The 21822-nt window shown below is 34.2% G+C and overlaps 2 protein-coding genes across 2 annotated transcripts in view; both read left to right on the plus strand.

Annotated features, from left to right (window-relative positions):
* LOC137408536 (uncharacterized) overlaps nucleotides 1–21752 on the plus strand; it is a 38897-nt gene extending 17145 nt beyond the window's left edge. Inside the window, exons 6-17 of the mRNA XM_068095099.1 lie at nucleotides 2261–2435; nucleotides 5359–5469; nucleotides 6576–6700; nucleotides 8257–8432; nucleotides 9681–9843; nucleotides 14135–14248; nucleotides 15180–15310; nucleotides 16249–16392; nucleotides 17687–17769; nucleotides 18837–18952; nucleotides 21353–21486; nucleotides 21572–21752. Coding sequence (XP_067951200.1) covers nucleotides 2261–2435; nucleotides 5359–5469; nucleotides 6576–6700; nucleotides 8257–8432; nucleotides 9681–9843; nucleotides 14135–14248; nucleotides 15180–15310; nucleotides 16249–16392; nucleotides 17687–17769; nucleotides 18837–18952; nucleotides 21353–21486; nucleotides 21572–21704 — 1605 coding nt within the window. The 3' untranslated portion in view covers nucleotides 21705–21752. The remainder of the gene's footprint in view (nucleotides 1–2260; nucleotides 2436–5358; nucleotides 5470–6575; nucleotides 6701–8256; nucleotides 8433–9680; nucleotides 9844–14134; nucleotides 14249–15179; nucleotides 15311–16248; nucleotides 16393–17686; nucleotides 17770–18836; nucleotides 18953–21352; nucleotides 21487–21571) is intronic.
* Nucleotides 1–21822, plus strand: part of LOC137408574 (EKC/KEOPS complex subunit Lage3-like) — a 296168-nt gene that overhangs the window by 266015 nt on the left and 8331 nt on the right. The window lies entirely within an intron of this gene.

Consider the following 21822-nt stretch of genomic DNA (forward strand, 5'->3'; position numbering starts at 1 on the left):
CTGCACCTGATGCATCAGCTGCACTTATAAGGAGTTGTTCTCTTCCGTCTACGCGGCTTGGCTGCGATGTTATTCCGGTCGCTCCATTGGTAATCATAACTGATTTCACGCAAAAATTTATGTAGAAAAATTAAGATAAGAACGTGTAACTGGCGACTCCTCTCTGCAGTAAACTTTATTAGAATTTGAGAACTTAGGCAACAACAGCGACTAAACATGTCGTTATTTGTGCGCTCAATCAGTTTTATTTCTATTTTTGTATCAGTCAGTTTTATTTGTTCTAATGGATTTTATTTTAAGTTTATTTTATTCTTAAGTTCTACTAAAGTTTATCACAGAAACTGGTCTTTGGTTAAACGTTGTAATCTTGTTTTTTTTCTACATAAATTTTTGCGTGAAATCCGTTATGATTACCAATGGAGCGACCGACATAACATCGCGGCCAAGCCGCGTAGACGGAAGAGAACAACTCCCTATAAGTGCAGCTGATGCATCAGGTGCAGTACGTCTTGTGACAAGCTGTTGTTGCTCGACGGGGGACAACTACGCAAAAACAACAGCTTGTCAAGACAGGCTAGGTTACGCCATAACCCTGCGTAGTAATGGAAAACCGTTGCGTATTTGCTCCCATATAGCGACATATATTGCCTGAGGAATCTATCATTCTTGTGTGGCTGAAATGGTAAGACGTCGGACTGGCGAACGGGAGGGTCCAAAATCAAATCTTCTGCGGTATGGATTCTTTATTCCAAAATTTTAATAGCTTCAGCTGGACATATACAATGACGACAAACTTTGAGAAATATGTATATAGATTGACAGTTCCAAAAGACAGTTCAGTATGCTCGCTCAAGCCTAATGTAGTTTTATCCATAACTAGATGAATCCCCGGCATTGCACTGGTATTAAAACAGCTTATAATCCGTCGCAGGTAATGTAGTTGCTTGCCACTTTCCATTAGCCTGGCACATTGCCAGTGGTTAATTTGAGTAAGCTTGTAGCCGCATTGATAAACTTACTAATAAGAGCCATGAGAGCAAGTTTTAGTGACGTTGCAACGTAATTAACGCTATTCGTATTTTAACCCAGATAACGACTCATATCGTCCAATGAGTCCATGGCATATCGCGTAGCTCAATTGGGTTAGTTTATCGCCTGGTGAACGGGAGGTTTTGAGATCAAATCTTCTACAACACGATTTCATTATTGCTAGATACTAACCAGCTATAGCTGGGCAGACCGAATGACAGATGTTGAGATTTATAAATATATAGATTTAGAATTTTGAAAGGTACAAACCCTGTCTTTCAAAGCAGATACAAATATTGCAAACATTTACGCGTGAAACACAAAATTCTACTTTTGAACTCCTTCTAAAAACATAAAAGTGCAGAAACACATGCCTTTCCTATTGCTTGTTTACTAGAATTGGGAGTTGTCACCACATTATATGAAGTCTTTCGTAGTTGAGATTACATTGTTCAACTTGAAAAAATTGTATGTTATTCTGTATAGCTGAATAGGATGAGAGCTAATGTAAAGGCCAGATTAGAGTATCTTTGGTATAACTCTAGCAGTAGTGATATCAGAGTTGTGGTCAATTAATAATGCCCATTACTAAACGCATTAAACTACACATTAAATTAGCAATTTAATTTAATGCATTATTCATTGGTATGTCAATTAAGATTTTAATGATTAATGCAGTTTTGCAAATTATTTATTAATTCAATTGTTAATGTTTTTCTTTTCAAATGCTTATTTGATGATGTAGTAAGTCAGCTTTTTAAAAAGGTTAATTCACTGGTTCAATTATTAATGCGCTTATTTGACAAACTAATTTGGTAATTTATGGCATAATTCAGTTTAATCACTTTTTAATTCATAGATTTAATTTTTAACGCAATGATTTTACAAATTAACTAGTTAATTTAATGCATCATTTAATTTTAATACAGATTTATACAAATTTATTTAATACAAATTTGTTAATTTAATTAATATATATATATTATATTACAAATAATATATATTCGCTGTTATATTACAAATTAATTTATTAATTCAATGCATAATTTAAATATGAATTAATTTATCAATTTAATTTCTAGTGCGATTTCAAACTACCAATTAATTATTAATTTACCCTAACTACAACTGCTGTTGTCTTCCCTACCCTGGTTGATACCGATACCACAATCTTTATAAACAAATAATGATATTATTACTGTAGATGTCTATGTCATGTACTCTGTTATAGCTGTTTCAAACAACCAGAGTGAATCCATATTTGAAAGACCGTGTCCGCCTGTACTATATTGTCGCACAACAAGACGAACTAGTACCAGCTATTAGAGTTGAGCGGGCAGTTGCATTGTTCGAGAAACAGGAAGTGGCACTCATGCTTGATTATCCAGTGGCAATAAGTGCACAAGGTATGCATTTTAATGAGCTAAAATTGCTTTGAAAGGAAAGCTACACATGCACACTGTGTAAATAAAAAGGTTCTGTGAATTAGGCTCCATTTCTTATAGAATACATTCACATGACAGTTATTTTGACACATATTGCTAGGTACTCTAAGGCCTATTATTCACTGCCATCCCAACCACGTGAGTGATTGTTCAAAGGTCAAGTAAGATGTCTGCTTAGCGGAAGCAGTATAAGGTTCATGTCTTTCCTGATACTGACCTCATACTTAGCATATACTGTTTCACCATATGCCTGTCATCACCAGCAGCCTTTTCTGGGAATTGAACCCCAACCTGTTGGTTGAAGATCAGGCTCACTAGACCACTAGGCTACAACTGCTCTCTTTATAAATGCAACATGAGCATGTATTAGCTCAAGTGAGATGTTCTGCATCACCTTGTTGGTACACACAATTGCCTTCTGTAAAAGCGTGCATGTATAGTCACATGCTAGTGATTTGTTTAAATTATGGTTATTCTAGAAATATTTTTAGAGAAAGAAAGGTTTTTAAAGCGCTGTCAAATACTCTAGCGTTAATTTTAAAATACTTTGAATTATTAATTACTCAATATTCATAATGACAGAATTTATAGGTTCAGTTTTAAAAGCTTGCTACTCGTACAGCAACTCGCCAGTCGTCAAAGTTGGTAAACGGATGAAATGGTTTCATCACTGAGACATTTAAATGAAATATCGTTACTAAAACACTTAAATGAGATATTGTTACTGAGACAGATAAACAGTCATCTTTGAATTACTGGTGTTTTCTTGTTTGTATGATTTTAAAGCTTCTATAGGCTATAGCAATATTGTGTAGTTTTTATTTTTTTGAATATATTTTATCCGATGTTAGTAGAATTTCACTGGACTGATTATTACTATTATTACTCAATGACACTTGGGAGAACAAAATTGATTTACATAGATACAGTTTCTAATGGGAAGCTGTCTAGGGCGGTGTTTCAGGGTTTTCGGGTTTCGCAAGGAGCGTGTTACTGATGTTCTACTGGCTACACATTCCAAGCATGCATACATGATGTAGTTATAAAAAAATATATAAAATATATATATATCTCTCTAGGTATGTATGTACTTCGATTTGACCAGTTATAGCAATTAAAGTTTTGGAATAAAAAGCTCGCTGCGTGCCGGATTTGAACTCACAGAGATTGCAACCGCAAGTTTTAAACTGCGCATTTAACCACCGAGCTATACAGTCCTTTTGTATTTTATTGTTCTTATTGTATACCGTATGCACACGCTAAATGTGCGCTTTTGATTATTAGCTAATATTACCTTTTGCATTTGCTATTTTTTTGAAATTGTTTAAAAACTAATTTTTTACTACCATTACGGTTTCAATTTAAATGTGCCGTTACACTTCTATTTCCGGTTTTTCGTAAGGTTCGATTGCTAAATCGATAAAGGCTAATACTTTTTACGCCAACGGTTGTACTATTTCGAGTAGGAATAGCCATACCACTACATTCTCTCTCCGTTCAGTTAGACAAAGACATTCTGATATCTCATCTTTTCATTTGTACCGGTATCGAGAGGTACCAGTATCGTCATATTCAAAGTTTTGGTGGATAGCTTCTGCTGGAACAGTAACCTTTTTTGTATATGCACACATCTATGCATGGATTGTTATTATTAATTCAACATATTCAGGATTGTTAATAATTTCAGGATATACAGTGAAACTCGGATAAATCGTCCTCGGGTATATCGAACACATGGTTAACTCGAATGGATTTGCTTGGTCCGTTCCCATGCAATGATAAATGGCTTTAGATAACTCGACCGAAACTCCGTTAACTCGAACAGTTTTTTGCCAAACGGCTACCGAGACGGTTGTTACTATCGCTTTAGAATATCACTTTATTCCAAGCCATAGAGATAAACATCGACTTTTAGTAGTTCTTAGGCCTCGTTATTACCAACATCGGCAAATATTTTCATTAACGACTTTTCTAAAGGTTTGCAAAAATCAAATTTTACCAAACATTCGCTTAGCGATGAGCCCTTCGAATGCAAGAAAAGCGAGGTAAAATTTGGATAACTTTAAAGTAATATCGGCAAAATTGATAATGGGTTTTTAATAGTAAAGTAGTTCTGTAATAACTGACTTACTGCAAAATTGATCTTGGTTAAAACGCTCGGTAGAAAAATACCTATGTATTTTTTTTTAGCGTTTTAACCGCGATCAAGTTTTGCCAATTTTAATCTGAGAACGTCCTGGCAGTCACATCACCTAAAGCAACAAACAAATCTCAAGTGATAGAAAAACATCTATACTTTCTGATTAAAAATACTTAAAACTTCACACGAGAGACCCTTTAACTTGCAACAAGCAATCTATGCTTTTGATTGATATATAGTTTGTATATGTACATGTATCTACTGATAAATACGTGCACTTATGACTGTCCTGATAACTTGAACGCTCTAATAACTCGAACACTTTTGCTCGGTCCCTTGAAGTTTGAGTTATCCGTGTTTCACTGTATATATGTACATGTATGTAGGCCTATATTATATATATATACTAGGTGAATGCCCGGGTATATATATATATATATATATATATATATATATATATATATATATATATATATATATATTAGTACATATATTATTGTATATGCAAGTATTTCATTTTTGATAACCTTTTAAAATTATAATGTGCATTCGTGTTTGCTAACATAATTATTCAGTGCAATGAAAATGATGCAAAAATGTTTTAAAGAAATACCACCATTCAATTTTTGTAATGTCAACACTGTCTAGACACTAGAGGGTGTGCCAAGCATGGGCTGGTGTAATCACTTTTTTGTGAAAACAATTATTAGTCTGTATGAAATGGTTTAACTTTGTTTTTGATAGCGTCTTTGGATGATACGGAGCTCTACACCTCTACAGATCCACCAGCTTTAACAGAGCGAGAACTTGGGCTAATCATTGGCATGTCTGTGTTGGGTGGACTCGTTGTTCTCGGTATGTAAATTGAAGAAATCCATTAGATAGTAATTTTGGGGGTCATTAAACTGTCATTCTTTTTCGCATTTATCACTAGCCAAATGTCCGGTGTTGCATGGGTATTAAAAATCAGCTTATAAACAGTGGCAGGTAGTATGGTTGCCTGCCACTTGCCATTAGTCTGGCACACTGCCAATGGCTAATTTGAGTAAACTAATATTCCAATTGCTAAATAAGAGCTGTGAGAGCAAGCTTTAGTGATGTTGCTCCATGGCGTAGAGTCTCTATTCGTATTTTAACCCAGATAACGACTCACATCACCTAATGAATCCATTGCATCTCGCGCAGCTTAATGGGTTAGTTTATCATTTGGTGAATGGAAGGTTCCAAGATCAAATCTTCTGCGATACAGATTCTTTTTTGCTAGATACGCTAATCAGCTATAGCTCGACAGACTGACCAATGACAAACTTTGAGATTCATATATGTAGGTGGACTTGAAGAAAAACAGTAAAATATTAATATAAAAACAGCTAGTTTTAACTAAAATAGAGTATTATTGTTGATATAGATAATGGCAGATAAATACTTCACTTATATGTTAATTTTAAGAAAGTTTTGTATGTAGGTTTTGTTATGTTACCAATATGGTACAGGCCATTGCTATGCATGGTTTGAACAAAATTCGTGGTTTATTGTTCTGATAAGGCTGCTGATGTCGTAGACATTTTACATATTGGTCGACATAAACATGAGGTCTTTTTTCATATTTGCTATTTAAAACACTCTAATCGTATCTCCAATCTGCCTGATCATCCGCTACATTACTAATTGCCAGAAAAGCCACAACACCTTATACCAGACACCAACATTTTGCCAGTTTACATTACATTGCCAATTACATTTTTTAGATGTGAGTCAAGTATGACTCATTCTTGACTCACATCAGAATGTGAGTCAAGTATGACTCATGCTATTTGGGTAGATTCCTTTTCTGTGTCAAGTTTTTGTTGGAGTTGCCAGACTAGGACAGTGCAGGTCTATATTCTTATAGGCATCTATGTAAAAAATAATATGTAACATAATCTACTTAGTGTGTAATTTTCACTCGTTCTTATTTTTAGGAGTTATCATATGGTTTATCTGCTGTTGTATTGCTTCACAAGCCAGAAACAGGGCCGAGTTTCGCCGTATTGACCCGGAGAGTCCCGGGAAGCCAGAGCTTGTTTCTGCATCAGCATTGGCTCAGGTTGGGTACTCTGTGAAACGCAAACGTGTTTGTGGTGTTACATTAATCTGAGATTGTAAGCTATGTCATTTTTAATCTCATCGCTTATCTTGTCTGTCAACTTGCAGAAGTAAATATTATTATTCCTGTGGCAACAAATACAGCCATGGTCTCTACATCTACTAAAGAATTATTAATAGATTTTATTTTTCTAATCATTTGCATAGTTTGACACGCATGCTAGTAATCTAGTGATTTCAACAGTTGCAGTGAGTTGGCATTCGAGTAGCGAGCATTTCACACTAACTCTACCTGCTTTACTCTATGGAATTGCATAAATCATGAGGCATCTATGCAGCTATCGAGTGCAGCTGTTGAGACCACATCTAAATGCGCAGCCAGTCGCATAAATCATTAATTGTGCATGTCTTTATTATTAATAAAACTGATTGAATATCTTGGACGATTTTCGTGTTACAACTGGTCAGCAATGCTCGCAATTGTTAAAGGTTGACTTGCAACAAAATTCACATTACAGTTATTTGGTATCATAAGATTCACCATGTCTTACTCTGTTGTGTTGTAGGTGCAAAATATATGGGTATGTGATTACAAGCTCTTAAAAGCTCAAAAACGAACAGTTAATCGGAGCGACACGAGACCGCCCTAGTTTGGATTCGCTTTCCAAAACGGCTCAAATGTGACGTAGTTGTTACAGGATGGTTTCTGTTTACACTTTCATGCAACCTCAATCGTCAAAATATTTTCACAAATATACTTCACGCATTCAATAAAACCATGTCTATTGTTCTTACGCGTCTGTTTTATCATCATTGTAATGCTGTCACTTTTAGCGCTGATATCTTATAACTTACTGTAAAAAATCGTTAAACCTTTCAACCTTAGCTCGAAAGAGTACATATCATTGTCTGATAATCATGACGAGCCTGTTGATCACCTGTGATAATCGAAAAGTGCTGCAAAAAATTTTTGTGAAGTATTGGGTCACCTGATCAGATTACGACTTGACGATTGAATAATGCCGAAACAAAACTGTCAAGTAGCGAGCATCTATATTTGATACAGGGTCTTCGGTAAAACCCGAAGTGTTTGTCATAAACTAGTGTTACGATAAGTTTTATATTGAGCTTTTTATTGGTCTTTCAATTCATGTGAGAACATCACGTGACAAGACGATAACCAAACTGTAATGACTACGTCAGAGAAATAAACAGATTCCAATCTACGTCGGCTTTTCGTTTTTGAGCTTTTAAGAGCTTATAATCACATTTCCACATATTTGGCACCTACAGCAGAGTAAGACATGGTGAATCTTTTGATACCAAATAACTGTAATGTGAATTTTGTTGCAAGTCAACCTTTAACAATTTTGGTGGTTTTCTATTTTTGTCATGCACAATTTATTATTAACAACAGTATAAACTAGGGATATTAATTAGACCAAGATTTAGTCTCTATATTAAAGTGTTGCGAAGCTTGTAGAAATTCTAATCGGTAGAGAAAAATAATTATATGTTATCATCAATTTATATTAGATGTGATATTTGAATTCTTAGCCTGAAGCGATACTCAATCATGAAGACCCGACCACCAGGGCGCTGCCCGACCCGCAGCAGACCCTGCCTGTCCAAAAGAGTGATAAATACAAAGCTCATTCTAAACCTAGTTCATCCGATGATGGCTTCTCTGAAGAAGACAATAAACCTAAGAGATCAAATGATTCCAACTCAAGGTAAGTCACGTGTGTAAATGCTTCCAACTCAAGGTAAGTCACGTGTGTAAATGAGTGTTTAGGTTTTATCATAGGCATAAATTTGACTGAATATTATTAAACTCTTCAGATATATAGAAGTATAATTAATGTAGGTTTTGTTGGCTACATTTTATCTGTGCAAACTTAGAATTTTCAAATAGAATTTAGAACATTCAAATAAATTATATGTTCATGAAAGCCCGCACCCTTTGGAGTTATTTTTTATTTTTAATAAGAAAGATATATTATTATTTTAAACTTGCAACTATAGAACTTTTTAACATGTAACTTTGTGTTTTTGGCCAAAGTCATGTTCGCATTTAAAGTTGGCACTGATGGAATACTATTTTGTTTTACTAAACAGCAGCCAGTCAGGCAGCACTTTTTTGGTACATGGGTTATATTTCGCTATTGCTGGCTTCCAAAATTTCAATTTTGGCTTAAAGCGTTGGTAAAAGATTATAAGCAGCCTGTGTTTACATGAATTTCCTTGAAGAAAATCTGAGATATTGTTCAAGTACATGTTATAGAAGTTGTCTTCTTTTTTATAGAACCTTAACATTGTTAGAGGTTTATGCTATGACTTGCCTTCAAATAACTCTATTTATTTTGCTATCATGAAATTGCAATGCTGCCTCAAGCAAAACATTTTAAAATATAGTTTTGAAAAATTATTTAGGATTGCACTGACTGAAACAAAAAAACTAATTCACAAATTACATCTTGCTGCAAACACAGTGCCTCATCGTAAGCCTCTCTCTACCCAACAATTCATGCTGAGATAATTTCTAGAATACTTTATAGTGTAGCCAATATATCTCCTTACAGCATTACAGCATGTGTGTCTTGCATAGCATCATGGCTGTACACATACACTAGCAGAACACTGGCAAAGAATATTTGTATTATTACAGTAAATGATTGGCTGACGTTACAACTCATTTATATGGTTGGTATTGTCAGGTTACAGCTTTTAAAGGTATGCAAACTCTCAATGTGACACTTGTTATCTCTTGTGAAAAATATTCATTTCTCCTGTTGCTATGTTCTATTCAGTGCACTATATTTGTGTCATTTTACAAAACAACTGATATGTAGTTAGACCTTGATATGGATGGTATTTTACATAAACCTCTTCATCACTTTTGAATTAATCTTTAAATCATCTTTATATGTTTGCACAAGAGATCTTGGTGATGTGCCATTGCACAAGTTGTAATATTTCAGCACCCCACCTGCCAGTCACTACTCTCGCTCTAGTAGGTCATCTCGGAACAGAATTGCACCAAGTTTGGTGACAGACACCTCCTATGCTCCCTCACCTCTCTATGCAAGCATTGACAAGCTGCCTCCTATAGACACGTCTCGGCGATACCTCGTGTCTAGTGAGGTTTGTTTTATTTGTTCTTTTTTTTAACTCTATGCTTATCAACAAAAAATATAGACAAATGAATCTGATTCTCAAGAGCTGCCTTTATTTATGCAAGTCAAGTTCAAGGTTGATTTTTTCTATTATTTACAGATGAGTAAATTATCAAATCTTTATATGGGTCAGCGATCACATAGTTACTATAGTTTTGGCTTTACTTTGTTGGGAAAGTTAGCTTTTATCTGCATGGTGCATAAACATTTGAATAACGACAACCCAAATGAGCTGTTGTTTTGTAGCAGTTCTAATAGTAATTCAAAGATTTCACCTTTCAAAGTTAATCTAGTTTTTTAAGAAATCAGCAATTACCGTATGTTCGTTGGAATATTGTTGTTTGTATAGACAAGAATAGAAGTCATTTTTAATCGGAAGTTGCCCCGCTTGTAGTGTAGGGAGCATCCCTAATTATGTCAACATCACATAACTTTTAAAATACTCTTCCATGACCATTATCATGCATTTTTCCTAGTAATTATTGTTAGTGGATAAAGTTTGACTTTGTATTAATGACATTCTATATAGAAGACCTTAACCCTCACTAAATACTTTAGTGCCTATTGAACATTAAAAATAATTTATTTTTAATAAAGCCTCTTTAAATACATTTAGCTCCTATAGCTTCTTCTTACGGTTTTACACCAAGAGATAAGCTGCAATTAGTAGCAGCTGTAGGGCTTGTATGCTAGAAAAAGATTAGTAGGACCTGGGAATTGAACCCATGATCTCACTTAGCCCCACTTTCAACAACTTTTATTAGGCAAGAAAAAGCATTTACGATGTTTCTCTTATAACACATAAATTTAGAGTTACGGATATATGGCTATCTGACAAAAAATTGCCGGTGAATTCTATCTATAATGAAGGAACCTAATGAAGGCATTGTACAATAACAGACGGACCATATGATCAACTGCTCATAACTTCTGCTAAAAACCAACATATGAATAATAATAACTTACCAAAAACGACTTCTCTCCATACTCATAGTACTCCATTCCAGTTGAAAATATCTTTTATAATAATCCACAGCAAATGATGGGCAACTTATCATAGCTTGGTAATCCAGAATCCGTAATAGTTAATCCATGGATTATATTTGGTTCTTACTCAGCAATAGCTAAGAGTTGATGCTGAGTAATTAGTCCATTTCATATAGTTTTTGATCAACTCAGTAGATTTGCTAGCTCATTAAATTAGGCAGCTAATTGTTATATTCATAGTTCATGCAAGAAAAGAAGTTGCTAATATGGTTGATCCATCAAAGTTTGTGGTTAATCCATTACAGCATGTTGTTAATCCATCTTGATCTGTAGTTAATGATTATTAATCCAATGTAGTTATTAGTTTCTGCAATAAAGAAAAGCTCACTCCGAATGAGTTGATTGAGTAGTGACGTTATGTTATGCCGTTACGCTCAGCACAATGTACTTTGCAAGATTTATAAGATGTTCATGCATTGTGGGAAAGTTCTAAAATGGAGGTTGCAAGTAGAAACACTAATGGTTGTGTTATTAAGGAAACTTATTATAAACTTCAATTTACCCTGAGGAGAACGGTACGAAGCTCCTCTATCACCATAAACAGCGTGAACATAAAAACTATCGAGTGTCAGGCTTTTGGGCATACAAATAGACAATCATTCACGTTTCTCAAGCCATGTCGGCTTTATTAGCACGAAAACTGGACCATCAGTTCAGGCTCTAATTCAGCTCAGAAAGATAGGTGTAAAACAAAAAGGCCTTTCACTCTTAATAAAATCGTATATTCTCCATCTTGTCTTATGCTGCCCCAAGCTGATTTCCCTTTGTATCACAAACTAATGAAGAAAAATTAAAATGATTTCAGAAATTTTGCTTCAGGGTGATGCTACCTGATATGGACAGCCATAACCAGCGTCTAATTGCCCTTAATGCTGAGTTAAATGTCTTTTTAAATATTTGCTGTTTAAATACTCTAATCGTATCTCCAATCTGCCTGACCATCCATTACATTCCTACTGTCCCAAAAACCACAACACCTTATACCAGGCACCGACACCTTACCAATTTACATTATAGAACAGCGTTATGCAAAAAGAGCTTTTTTCAAATCACATAATTTACTTTACTATTCTTTAAATTTCGTTTTATGGTCTAATTTGCTGTGATAACTGTGATAACCAGTGTAAATAAAGTTTATATTTATCTCTTTTATGATTAGACTGTTCTATTGACATTTGTCCAGTAAAAGTTGTGTTACCAAAGCTAAACTATTTCTTCCAAGGTTGCATCACATTTATAATTGATACCAATGAACATCAGCTGTTTACAAATGGTTATGCAACTGTTGAGGTTCTATGCTATGTAATCTGCCTTCCAAAGAAACCCATATCTTGACATTCTTGGAATCGTCATCTCAATAATAAAATTTGTTTACATTTTCAGCTTCTATGGACTAATATATTTTTCTATAATAAAATAATATCAGTTATAGGTAATTTTAAACATGAAAAAATTAAACTATTGAATTGATAATTCATGTAACAATTTAAATTTTTTTTTTGTAATGCAGTCTTACAGGTAACCTTATTTCTATAATAAAATAATATCAGTTATAGGTAATTTTAAACATAAAACATTAAACTATTAAATTGATGATTTATGTAACAGTTAAAATTTTGTTTATTTGTAATGCAGCCAGGAGTGTTGGAAATATTTCTCCAGTCATTGCTAATAAGACAATGATCAGATGTTTTTTTGTCGGTTCAGAATAGTGTTATGCAAAAAGAACTTTTTATTTCAATACACATAATTTGCTTCAGTTTACTATATTTTGTTTTTTGTCTGTAAATAAAGTTCATATCTAACTTCCATTAATCTAGCAAATAAAAAAGTTTGGACTAGAGTTGCACGATAGATTGGTAATCAACTGCGATAGTCGGTAGTTGTCTTCTCGATATAAATATGTGCCTATTTTTAGTCTATCAAAACATCCGAAACTTATATATCATTATCGAATAATAAAAAAGAATATAACCCGATAGTTTTGCAGATAGTTTTTGTTGTTTCTTCTGCAGATTTTTTCTGCAGCTTTCCCTTTTCCCATCGCTTCCCACAATCTTCGATCTTTTCAGGCACTTGTGGTCATCTGGCTAGTGAAGTTATTTTCTCGATAATACGATAGTTTTACCAGCTGCCAAGTCACGCGATAACTATTGGTGAACTCTGTCTGCTCATTGATAATTTGATAGCTATCGGTGGGACAACTCCAACGATAATCGATCACACCTTTCCATACTACAAATGCCATCCCTAGTTTGGACATTACTTTAAATTACTACTGGTAGACATATATCTATACTGTGTATAGATATACAGCATATAGACTGTATTATCACTTGTTGTTCAAAGAAAATTAGACCATGAGACAAAAATATAAAGAATATTGAAGTAAAATTATATCGTTGTAAGAACAAGTTGTTTTTGCATAACGTTGTTCTATAACTTTCATACTGATTCGCGCTCTAGTAGTAAAAGTTATTAGTAAACTCAGAACTCTAGAATATTGAAAGGTGCCAGACAATGTAGTTACCGTAAAACATGAATATTTTTGAGTTTTTAGTCTGAGGTTTTTGAGTTTGTTTGATATTCTTGACAAACCTTTCATAGACTTCTAATGATTGCTAGGTGTTTGCATTTGCTCAATGTTCACAGGCTAATTTAGATTAGCCAGGGGACCAGACTAAGATAAACAACAGATTACATGTTACAATTGCTCTTGTCTAGGTAACATTGTTTTTAACAAGTGTTGGTATACATTATATACATATAGGTATATATACTAATACATATGTTTATATATGCCAATACATATATTTATGTATATAAATCAATATGTATATATATATATATATATATATATATATATATATATATATATATATATATATATATATGTATTACTTTATTGGCAATGATTTTATTTCAAGCAGAAATGTTTTCCAATTTTTTTTTGAAATTTTTTTTCAATTAGGTCATAGAAGAATCATAAAACTAAAAAAGGGCAGCAGTTAGCTAATAAAATCAAATACATAGTTTGACAAATAGTGTTTCAAGTGCCTTTCTCTGCTAAGAGAACTGATATTAAGTGGAAAACTTAACGCAGCTAGCAATAACATTTCAAAATAATTGTTAGATGTTATATATAATTTGTTCCTATCATGTAAGTTGAAATGAGTTGAAAACCTGTTACTGATCATTGATTGTTGTTAAAGGCGGATATGGCTGAGCTGGAATACTATAGAAACAAACAACACAACCGATCTAGAAGAAATTCAGCTAAACATCATTCTAGGAGTGCTGTGAAGACCCCCACTAAACGTCACTTGGTAATATAGAAATTATGGCTATAGAGTTTCTATATTGTTTGGCAAGCGTTTAGTGGTTAGTTAGATACAGACTGCAGCTAGTACACGCTGTATCGCAGACATTATCGTTTTGGCATTAAGTGAATGCTTGTTCGTACTATAGCGTCGTATGTCCGCTTGAACCTATTATAACTGGGTGATCATATGTGATAGCATTGTTCACGACATGATGTTTTTATTACACAATGTGGTCGCTGAAATACTGGTTCTGCAGCAACTACAACAAAGGGAAATATACAATATGTGACAGCCAATCGCCAAAGTGGCGCACAGACTGTTGTGGTTGCTCAGCGAAATATCGGGAAAGTTTGACAGCTGCAATGTTTTCCGACACATCTGCGTTGCCTCGACGATATCATCAGTTTACAGTGGGCATAGCTGACAAATAATCGCTGAGATGACAACTCCAATAGACAGCGATACGGTGTGAACCAGCCTTGAAGCTCCTGCTATCAAGTTTCAATAAAGATGTGAAATTTTTCTTGTTATTTTTTAACCAATTATCTATACAACAGGTAAAGAATGAAAGATTTAAATCAAGAATGTAAAAGGGAATGACATGTAGATAGATGGTACCCTAGTTTTTAAAAAATGGTCATGTGACTTACTGCTTGTGACGACATTATTGCGGATTTAATCTATAAGCTATTTGATATAAATGCTCTTTCAAATAAAAATTCACCAAGTTAAACAATAATTCAAGTTATTAATTACTAATTTGAGTTATAATTGACATAAAAATATTGATATATTGAGCTGCTCATTAACATCAGCATTTTGGCAGCTTATTTTAAAAACCAATTAAAGTTTTAGCCCAAATATGCTCGTGTCTTATTTATATCTGATCAGGAACCTCAGTGATTGTACGATTTTGTTTTTTTCGCTGTTTCAGGACAGAGACAGTGACACCGGTCTAGAAACTGATGAATTAATAGATGATTTGGATGAGAACAGAACGAGGATGCACAAGCTGCTGGATGATGTGCTTGCCATCGCCTCTCCCACTCCTTCTAAGAAACGCAGGTTAGTTTTCTCTTACCACCTGTCTGAGCCCCATTCATTCTCCTGTTGCTCCATAGAGGAATGTACCGAACATTCTTTATAACGATTGCATGCTGGGATTTAGAAGTAGCCGCTGTCATCTACTGCACTTGAGCCGAACAATTTTAAATTTTCAAAAATATATTTACAGGTTGTTTTATGTTTCTGTTAACTAGATTATTTGCGCGTAGCTGAAGCAGATGGACTTTTGGGTGAATCATTATGATACATTTTGCTGTTTGTTCATAAAATTTACTAACTACTCAGAGGCTTGCATGAAAGTTTCTATATAGTAACACAAATATGAACCAATTTAAAGGCGCTCTTTCAAATAACAACCCCAGTAAAACCTTACCAATGTTAAAATAGTTTCTTACACTCTTTTTAAAAATTAATTTTAATTCTAAAATTAATTAATTTTAATCTTATTATTGCCAATTATTCCATTGAAACAGTAAACAGGTTGCAATAGCTTTGAAAATGTTGGTTAAAATATTGTTTTATTGGCCAATGTTCTAAAAGCAGTCAAGTTTTTTGTATGAATAGTTGTGCAACTCTGGATACATTCCTGTCTTGTACAAAGCCAGTAGAGCGGTAAGAATGTAGAAAGCTGTCAGTAAGTTCTTGACTACGCATCAGCTTTCTGGTGTTAAAATATTTGAATTGTTTTGTGGTTTTTAGCTGGTTTGAATCTTTATCACGACATAAATTCCTACAGGTTTTTTAAATCATTTAATGAATGTAATGTTCGAGTATTTTTAATAAGTTAATCAAAATAAATTTGATAATATCACTTGTAAGAGGAAACTATAAGTTTGCAGTTGAATGGTTTGCCATTCAACCTCGCCGACTGCCCAAACTGTATGTGAAATTCAGATTTATTCTCATTTTAACCCCTTCTTTTCATAATCCCTTTGAAGAGGAGGAAGTTCAACTACGAGCAGCAGGAAGAAAAAAAAGAAAGACAAAAAGAAAAAATCGGAAAGCTCAAGCAGTTCTAGTAGCAGCTCAAGCAGCAGTTCAGACAGCAGCTCGGGCAGCAACTCAGATAGTTCTAAGTCCAAGTAAGATCATCACTCTCAATAAGTTTCTTATGATGTAACACGGGATTTAAAGTAAGACATTCTATTACTACTGCTATTACTACTACTATAACTTCTACTACTACTGCTACTACCACTATTACTACTACTATTATTACAACTACTATTATTACTACTACTGCTACTATTACTACCACTATTACTACTACTATTATTACTACTATTACTACTACTATCACTACTACCACTGCTACTATTTCTACTGCTATTACTACTACTACTATTACCCTAATTATTATTACTATAGCAAGTGATGGCACTGTAGCAAGTGTACTGTAGCAAGTGATTACTGTAGCAAGTGATGGCAATAATTTCGTTTTTGTAGACAATATTGAGCTAAAGGTATCAGTTATCAGATGTTATCATTATTACATTTTGTGGCCAAATCAGGAGTCATCTGCTCTCGGTATATAATTTTCCTGAATAAAAATCATCAATAATTATATATTGCTTCAACCTAGCTAAGCATCCAAATGATAGACAACATTTAAAATTCAATTAACAGAGCCTTACTGCTCTATGAGAATGCAAAAAAAACAGGAGAATAGTCCAACTTTAGAAACTGTTTGGAATCTTGTCGTTTCACTGATGTTACAAGTCTATTTCCGCCACTGTCTGTCAATAGCATCAATGTTCTGTTTGTTACACAACGAATCGTAAAGATGGGGAGGAACAATAATAAATCAGTTATAAAACTAATGAGCTATTAATCGTCTTGTATTTCATTCCGTTTCTCTTAAATAAATTGTAAACTTCGCATCCAATTTAAAATGGAATAACATTTGTACCAGAGTAAGCTCAGAAAAGGATTTTAAACTGAGCATTTTATCCTCATCAAGCTTTTTTCTTATCTGCATTCTTTCAACAAATTGTTAACAAAATAGTTTGTAGCACAAAATCTTCAAAAATATATTTTGCTATAATACTATGCAACAATTATATTTAACAATTAAACTGTTCAATTGCTGGATGATGGCCTCTGAGGTTCATAAAATTTAAACCTAAAGACTATTTAGCTAAAAGTAGCGTTTTTAGATAGAATATTGCTCTCCATCAACTTGTCTGGAGGTGTATTAGGAGGCGTCTGCTATGGGAACATTTTAAAAGGCTGAAATAGATTTAATGTGAATTCAAATTGCTTATTTGAACTAAGGACTTTAAATTTCGCTATTTAAACTATGTTGTAATAAACAAAATATTTCCTTTAGAACAACATCACAATAAAGTTGATTTAATTGCTTCACAAATATTGTAGGAAGTCAGAAGGCAAAAACGAAAAGTCAGAAAAGAGTGAGAAACCTGATAAGAAGAAAGCTAAAGATAAAGACTCTAAAAAAAGTAAGTGTATATACACGTATGAGTGGTCGGTTTGTGTGATGAGAGATTTTATTGGTCAAAAATTGACTAACAAGTGATGTTATTGGTCGAAAATTGACTAACAAGTGACGTAAATGTCAGCAATTGACTAAGGAGTGATGCAGTTGGTCAACATTTGATTAACAAGTGCTACTATCACTCAGCAATTGACTAATGAATGATACTAATAGTCAGCATTTGATTAATGAGTGATGCTACTGGTCAGTATTTGACTAATGAGTTATGCTATTGATCAGCGATTGGCTAATGAGTGATGCTATTGGCCAGCGATTGGCTAATGAGTGATGCTATTGGCCAGCACTTGATTTTATTGTATAGTAGGTGAGTTATGAGTGATGCTATTGGCCAGCAATTGATTTCATTGTATAGTAGGTGACTTATGTGTAATGCTATTGGTCAGTTGTGAGCTAGTGAGTGATGCTATTGTCTGTGCTTGGCTAGTGAACAATGGTATTAGACAGAGATTGTTTATGAGTTTCTGTTTCGTTCAGGTCAACAAATAAGAACTTCAAATAAGACCTTCTAAAATATGTGATATATTCTATGTAGCTTCTAGACGCAGTAATTGACTGTTTTATCTATTACTATTTTCCATGATGCGGTTAATTTGCAAGTCTGCGTCATCTGCAAGCGGGAAAAGGCAAAAATCTGTGAGTCACAAGCTATCCCATTTTAAACATTTTTCATAAACATTTGAGTCGGTCTTTTTTTATTTGGGCAGTCCCGATTGCGCGTTATGACCTTTGGTGGAAAAATCTTTATCTTTTTAATAAAGCGCCCGCGAATGTAGATTGAAACACTTATTACACGGTAACTCAATGTGTGCACAACTCCAAATCCACATAATTTATGTCATGGAAACAGTGCATGTCAGCGCTGAGTCTAATTCCATTATGTCCTGATAATATTTGTTTATGTACAACAATTATAACTAACATGAGAGGTATTTTTATGCGTATGAGTTTTGCAAATAAGAAATTGTTGGCTAGCAAGTCCCATAGATTTTTATACCTAGTTGTGTATTATAGAAAACAAGAAAAAGGATGTACCTCATGAACCTATTAGCCTCGGTTCCACAGGAGATCCTTACTCACAGTTCTCTATATCACCGTATAAAGCTAGTGATGAGGCTGCCAAGTTACAGGTAGGAACAAAGGCCACAGTCTCTAGAAGTTTGGAATTTTTTTGCAGTAAATTTGATTGAAAAGATTGAAATTGTGACAGGCAATGATAAGAGCATTAAAAGATATAAAAAATCATATAATAAATGCGTGCTAAAAATGTAACCTTTTGAAAATAATCTTTACTAAAATAGTATGTGCAAAACCATTTTTAAATAAGTTTTTCAAACTCTTGAATAAGATTTTTTTGCGAGTTTACAGGAACTGTTAAATAACAGAATATTTGGCTTGAAGTATTATGCTGATTTTTTAAGCGTTAACAAAGTGTTGAAACTGGTGAATAAGAAATTACTCATTTAGGATTTACATATTTGCCCTACAACCATTTATTATTTTAGATCGCTTGTAATAATTGCAACAATAGACCAATAAAATGAGAAAATCGAAAAACTTTGTCAAGATAAAAATTTTACTTCAGAGGGCTCAGGAAGAAGAGGCCGCAACTAAATGCACTAAAATTGTGACGCTCGAGACGAACTATTCTTTGCATTTGTTAGGAAAAAACACCTGGGCTAAAAAATCTACTCTTGTATTGATTATAAAAGAAAGGCAAAATTTATTTCAGAATAAATAGCAATGTTTGAGAGAACCTATTGTCATGACCTGTTGTCCCGTGCATCGCGCACCATACCAGAAAATCTACTTGCGCGCACCATATCATCATGAAAGAAGATTTCATTATAAAAATTTTGATGTTTCTGTATGTCTGAACATGTTTACTCACTAATTGACAGAAAATTATGATCACAAAAGTTAGAAGAAAAATTGCCTATGCGTGCGGCACTATGCCTGGCCTTCAGTCAAGAAGCAGGCTGTTACTTGGTTATGTCTATAGAGATGAGAAGCAGATTGAATGTTATTCCATAACAGTCAATCTGCTTCCTGCTTGACTGATTCCATTGATCCTCTATAGAGATAACTAGTGGTCTCACCACTTGAGAATATTCTTATTGGAGTAGAGCATGAGTAAAAGAAAACCAAAAAGACACAACTAAACTAAACTAGAAATGACTGGTAAAAAAGTTATTTTCAAGCGAAACACCTGCTGTCAGGGTTGGAGGCCTCATATTGTAAGACTAAGTTGCCAATAATTATTCAAGTCATTTTCCCATATTTTGTCAGCAGCCATGAAATAAAACATGTAAAACGCAGGTCTATTAACGGGAGATATTTTTAGATGTTAAACTTATCCATATCAGTGTCGTATAGTTTCACAGAGTCCCGTGACCAAAAACCGGAAACAAAAACACTTGATTCCAAACAAATCCGATCGACATACTGATCTCTAATGGAATATTCTTACCTCGCTCTCAACATCTCACTCTTTTGCATTTACTTTACTTTATTACAAAAACTCGTTTGTGGTTTCTTGTAGGGAATTTTGTCCTTTTTCAAATGGTGTATAATACAACAATGAATTTCAGAGCGACTGCCAATGGGAGTAATTTTTGTTGGTTAGTGTTGCGGCCTCTCCATTATAACTTATATAAAACAATAGTGGGCGCGGCTTGTTTGTTTGGAGCCGTGTGAGCTCCGATATACGAATCCGTTAACAGCAAAACTCTGTGAATTTATACAGCTCTGTACTGTCAGAGCCATACAGCTTTACAAAATCTCGCGACCAAAACTGGAAACAAAAACGTCCGATTCCAAACAAACCTGATCGACATACTGATCTCTAATGGAATATTCATACCTCGCTCTCAATACCGCTCTTTTTTGCATTTACTTTACGTTTTCACCAAAACTTTATTAGTAGCTTTTTGTAGGAAATTTTGTTTTCTTCCAAATGGTTCATAGTACAACAATCAATTTTAAAGCGACTACTAATGGGAGTAGTTTTTGTTGATTAATGTTGCGGCCTCTCCATTATAACTTATATAAAAATAGTAGGCGTGACCTGTTTGTTTGGAATCGAGCGAGCTCCCATATACGCTTTTCTTGGTTGCGGGACTCTGTGAAACTATACAGCTCTGATCCATATATGCTTAGAACAAGAGTTGAAGTTATATACTGGAGTGATTAGTAAAAAAATGAAAATCTTACTCGCTATTTTGGTATCTATGATATTAGTATTACTTTGGGGAATATTTCTGAACTTTAAAGTTCAACTCTACTTGAAGTAAGAATCTTTAAATTGATTTCAAGGCATATCGACTGTTAACAGCTCATGATCTGACATCGCGCTCATTCTTCTATTGACTCAAGAATACGAAGTTTGCTTTACAGGAGAAAATGTTATGTACATGATCTGTCCTTGGGAGCCATCATTCACTTACGCAGTAAACCTGGTAAAATTACATTGGCTTCAACCAAACGCATATATGAAAGCAATCTTGTTCATTACATTTTCCTACTTGCAGTTGGGAGCCTCAGCTCAATCTCAGACTTCAGCATGGGTAAGGGACTCCCCTCTACCAAGTGCAGGACCTGGGACTCTCAACTCTACCATGCATGATTGGTCAACTAGAAAAACTCTTCACATACCCAAACCCAAGTAAGTTGGCTATGCAATCTGTCCACTTGACTTACTATTTACCTATTCATCGATATCAGATGATTTATTATCATTTTACTTTTAGGCTGGGAACCCCTGAACTGAATCAGTTAGCCAACATCAAGTCGGCTGCCAATGATGACAACTACACAAGTCTAGTACTAAGTACTGCAATGTTCAGAGCCCAGTCACCTACCTGGGGAGATACAACTGTGTGATATGGGTTTATCACCGGTCATGTACCTGAGAATTACATCTATTCAAAATAGTACTACATACTTTGATTTCATGTAGGAAATAACTTTTAGATTTTTTTTTACCAATTTATAGCTATTT

Source organism: Watersipora subatra, chromosome 11, assembly GCF_963576615.1.
Source record: "Watersipora subatra chromosome 11, tzWatSuba1.1, whole genome shotgun sequence".
Classification (NCBI taxonomy): Eukaryota; Metazoa; Bryozoa; class Gymnolaemata; order Cheilostomatida; family Watersiporidae; genus Watersipora; species Watersipora subatra.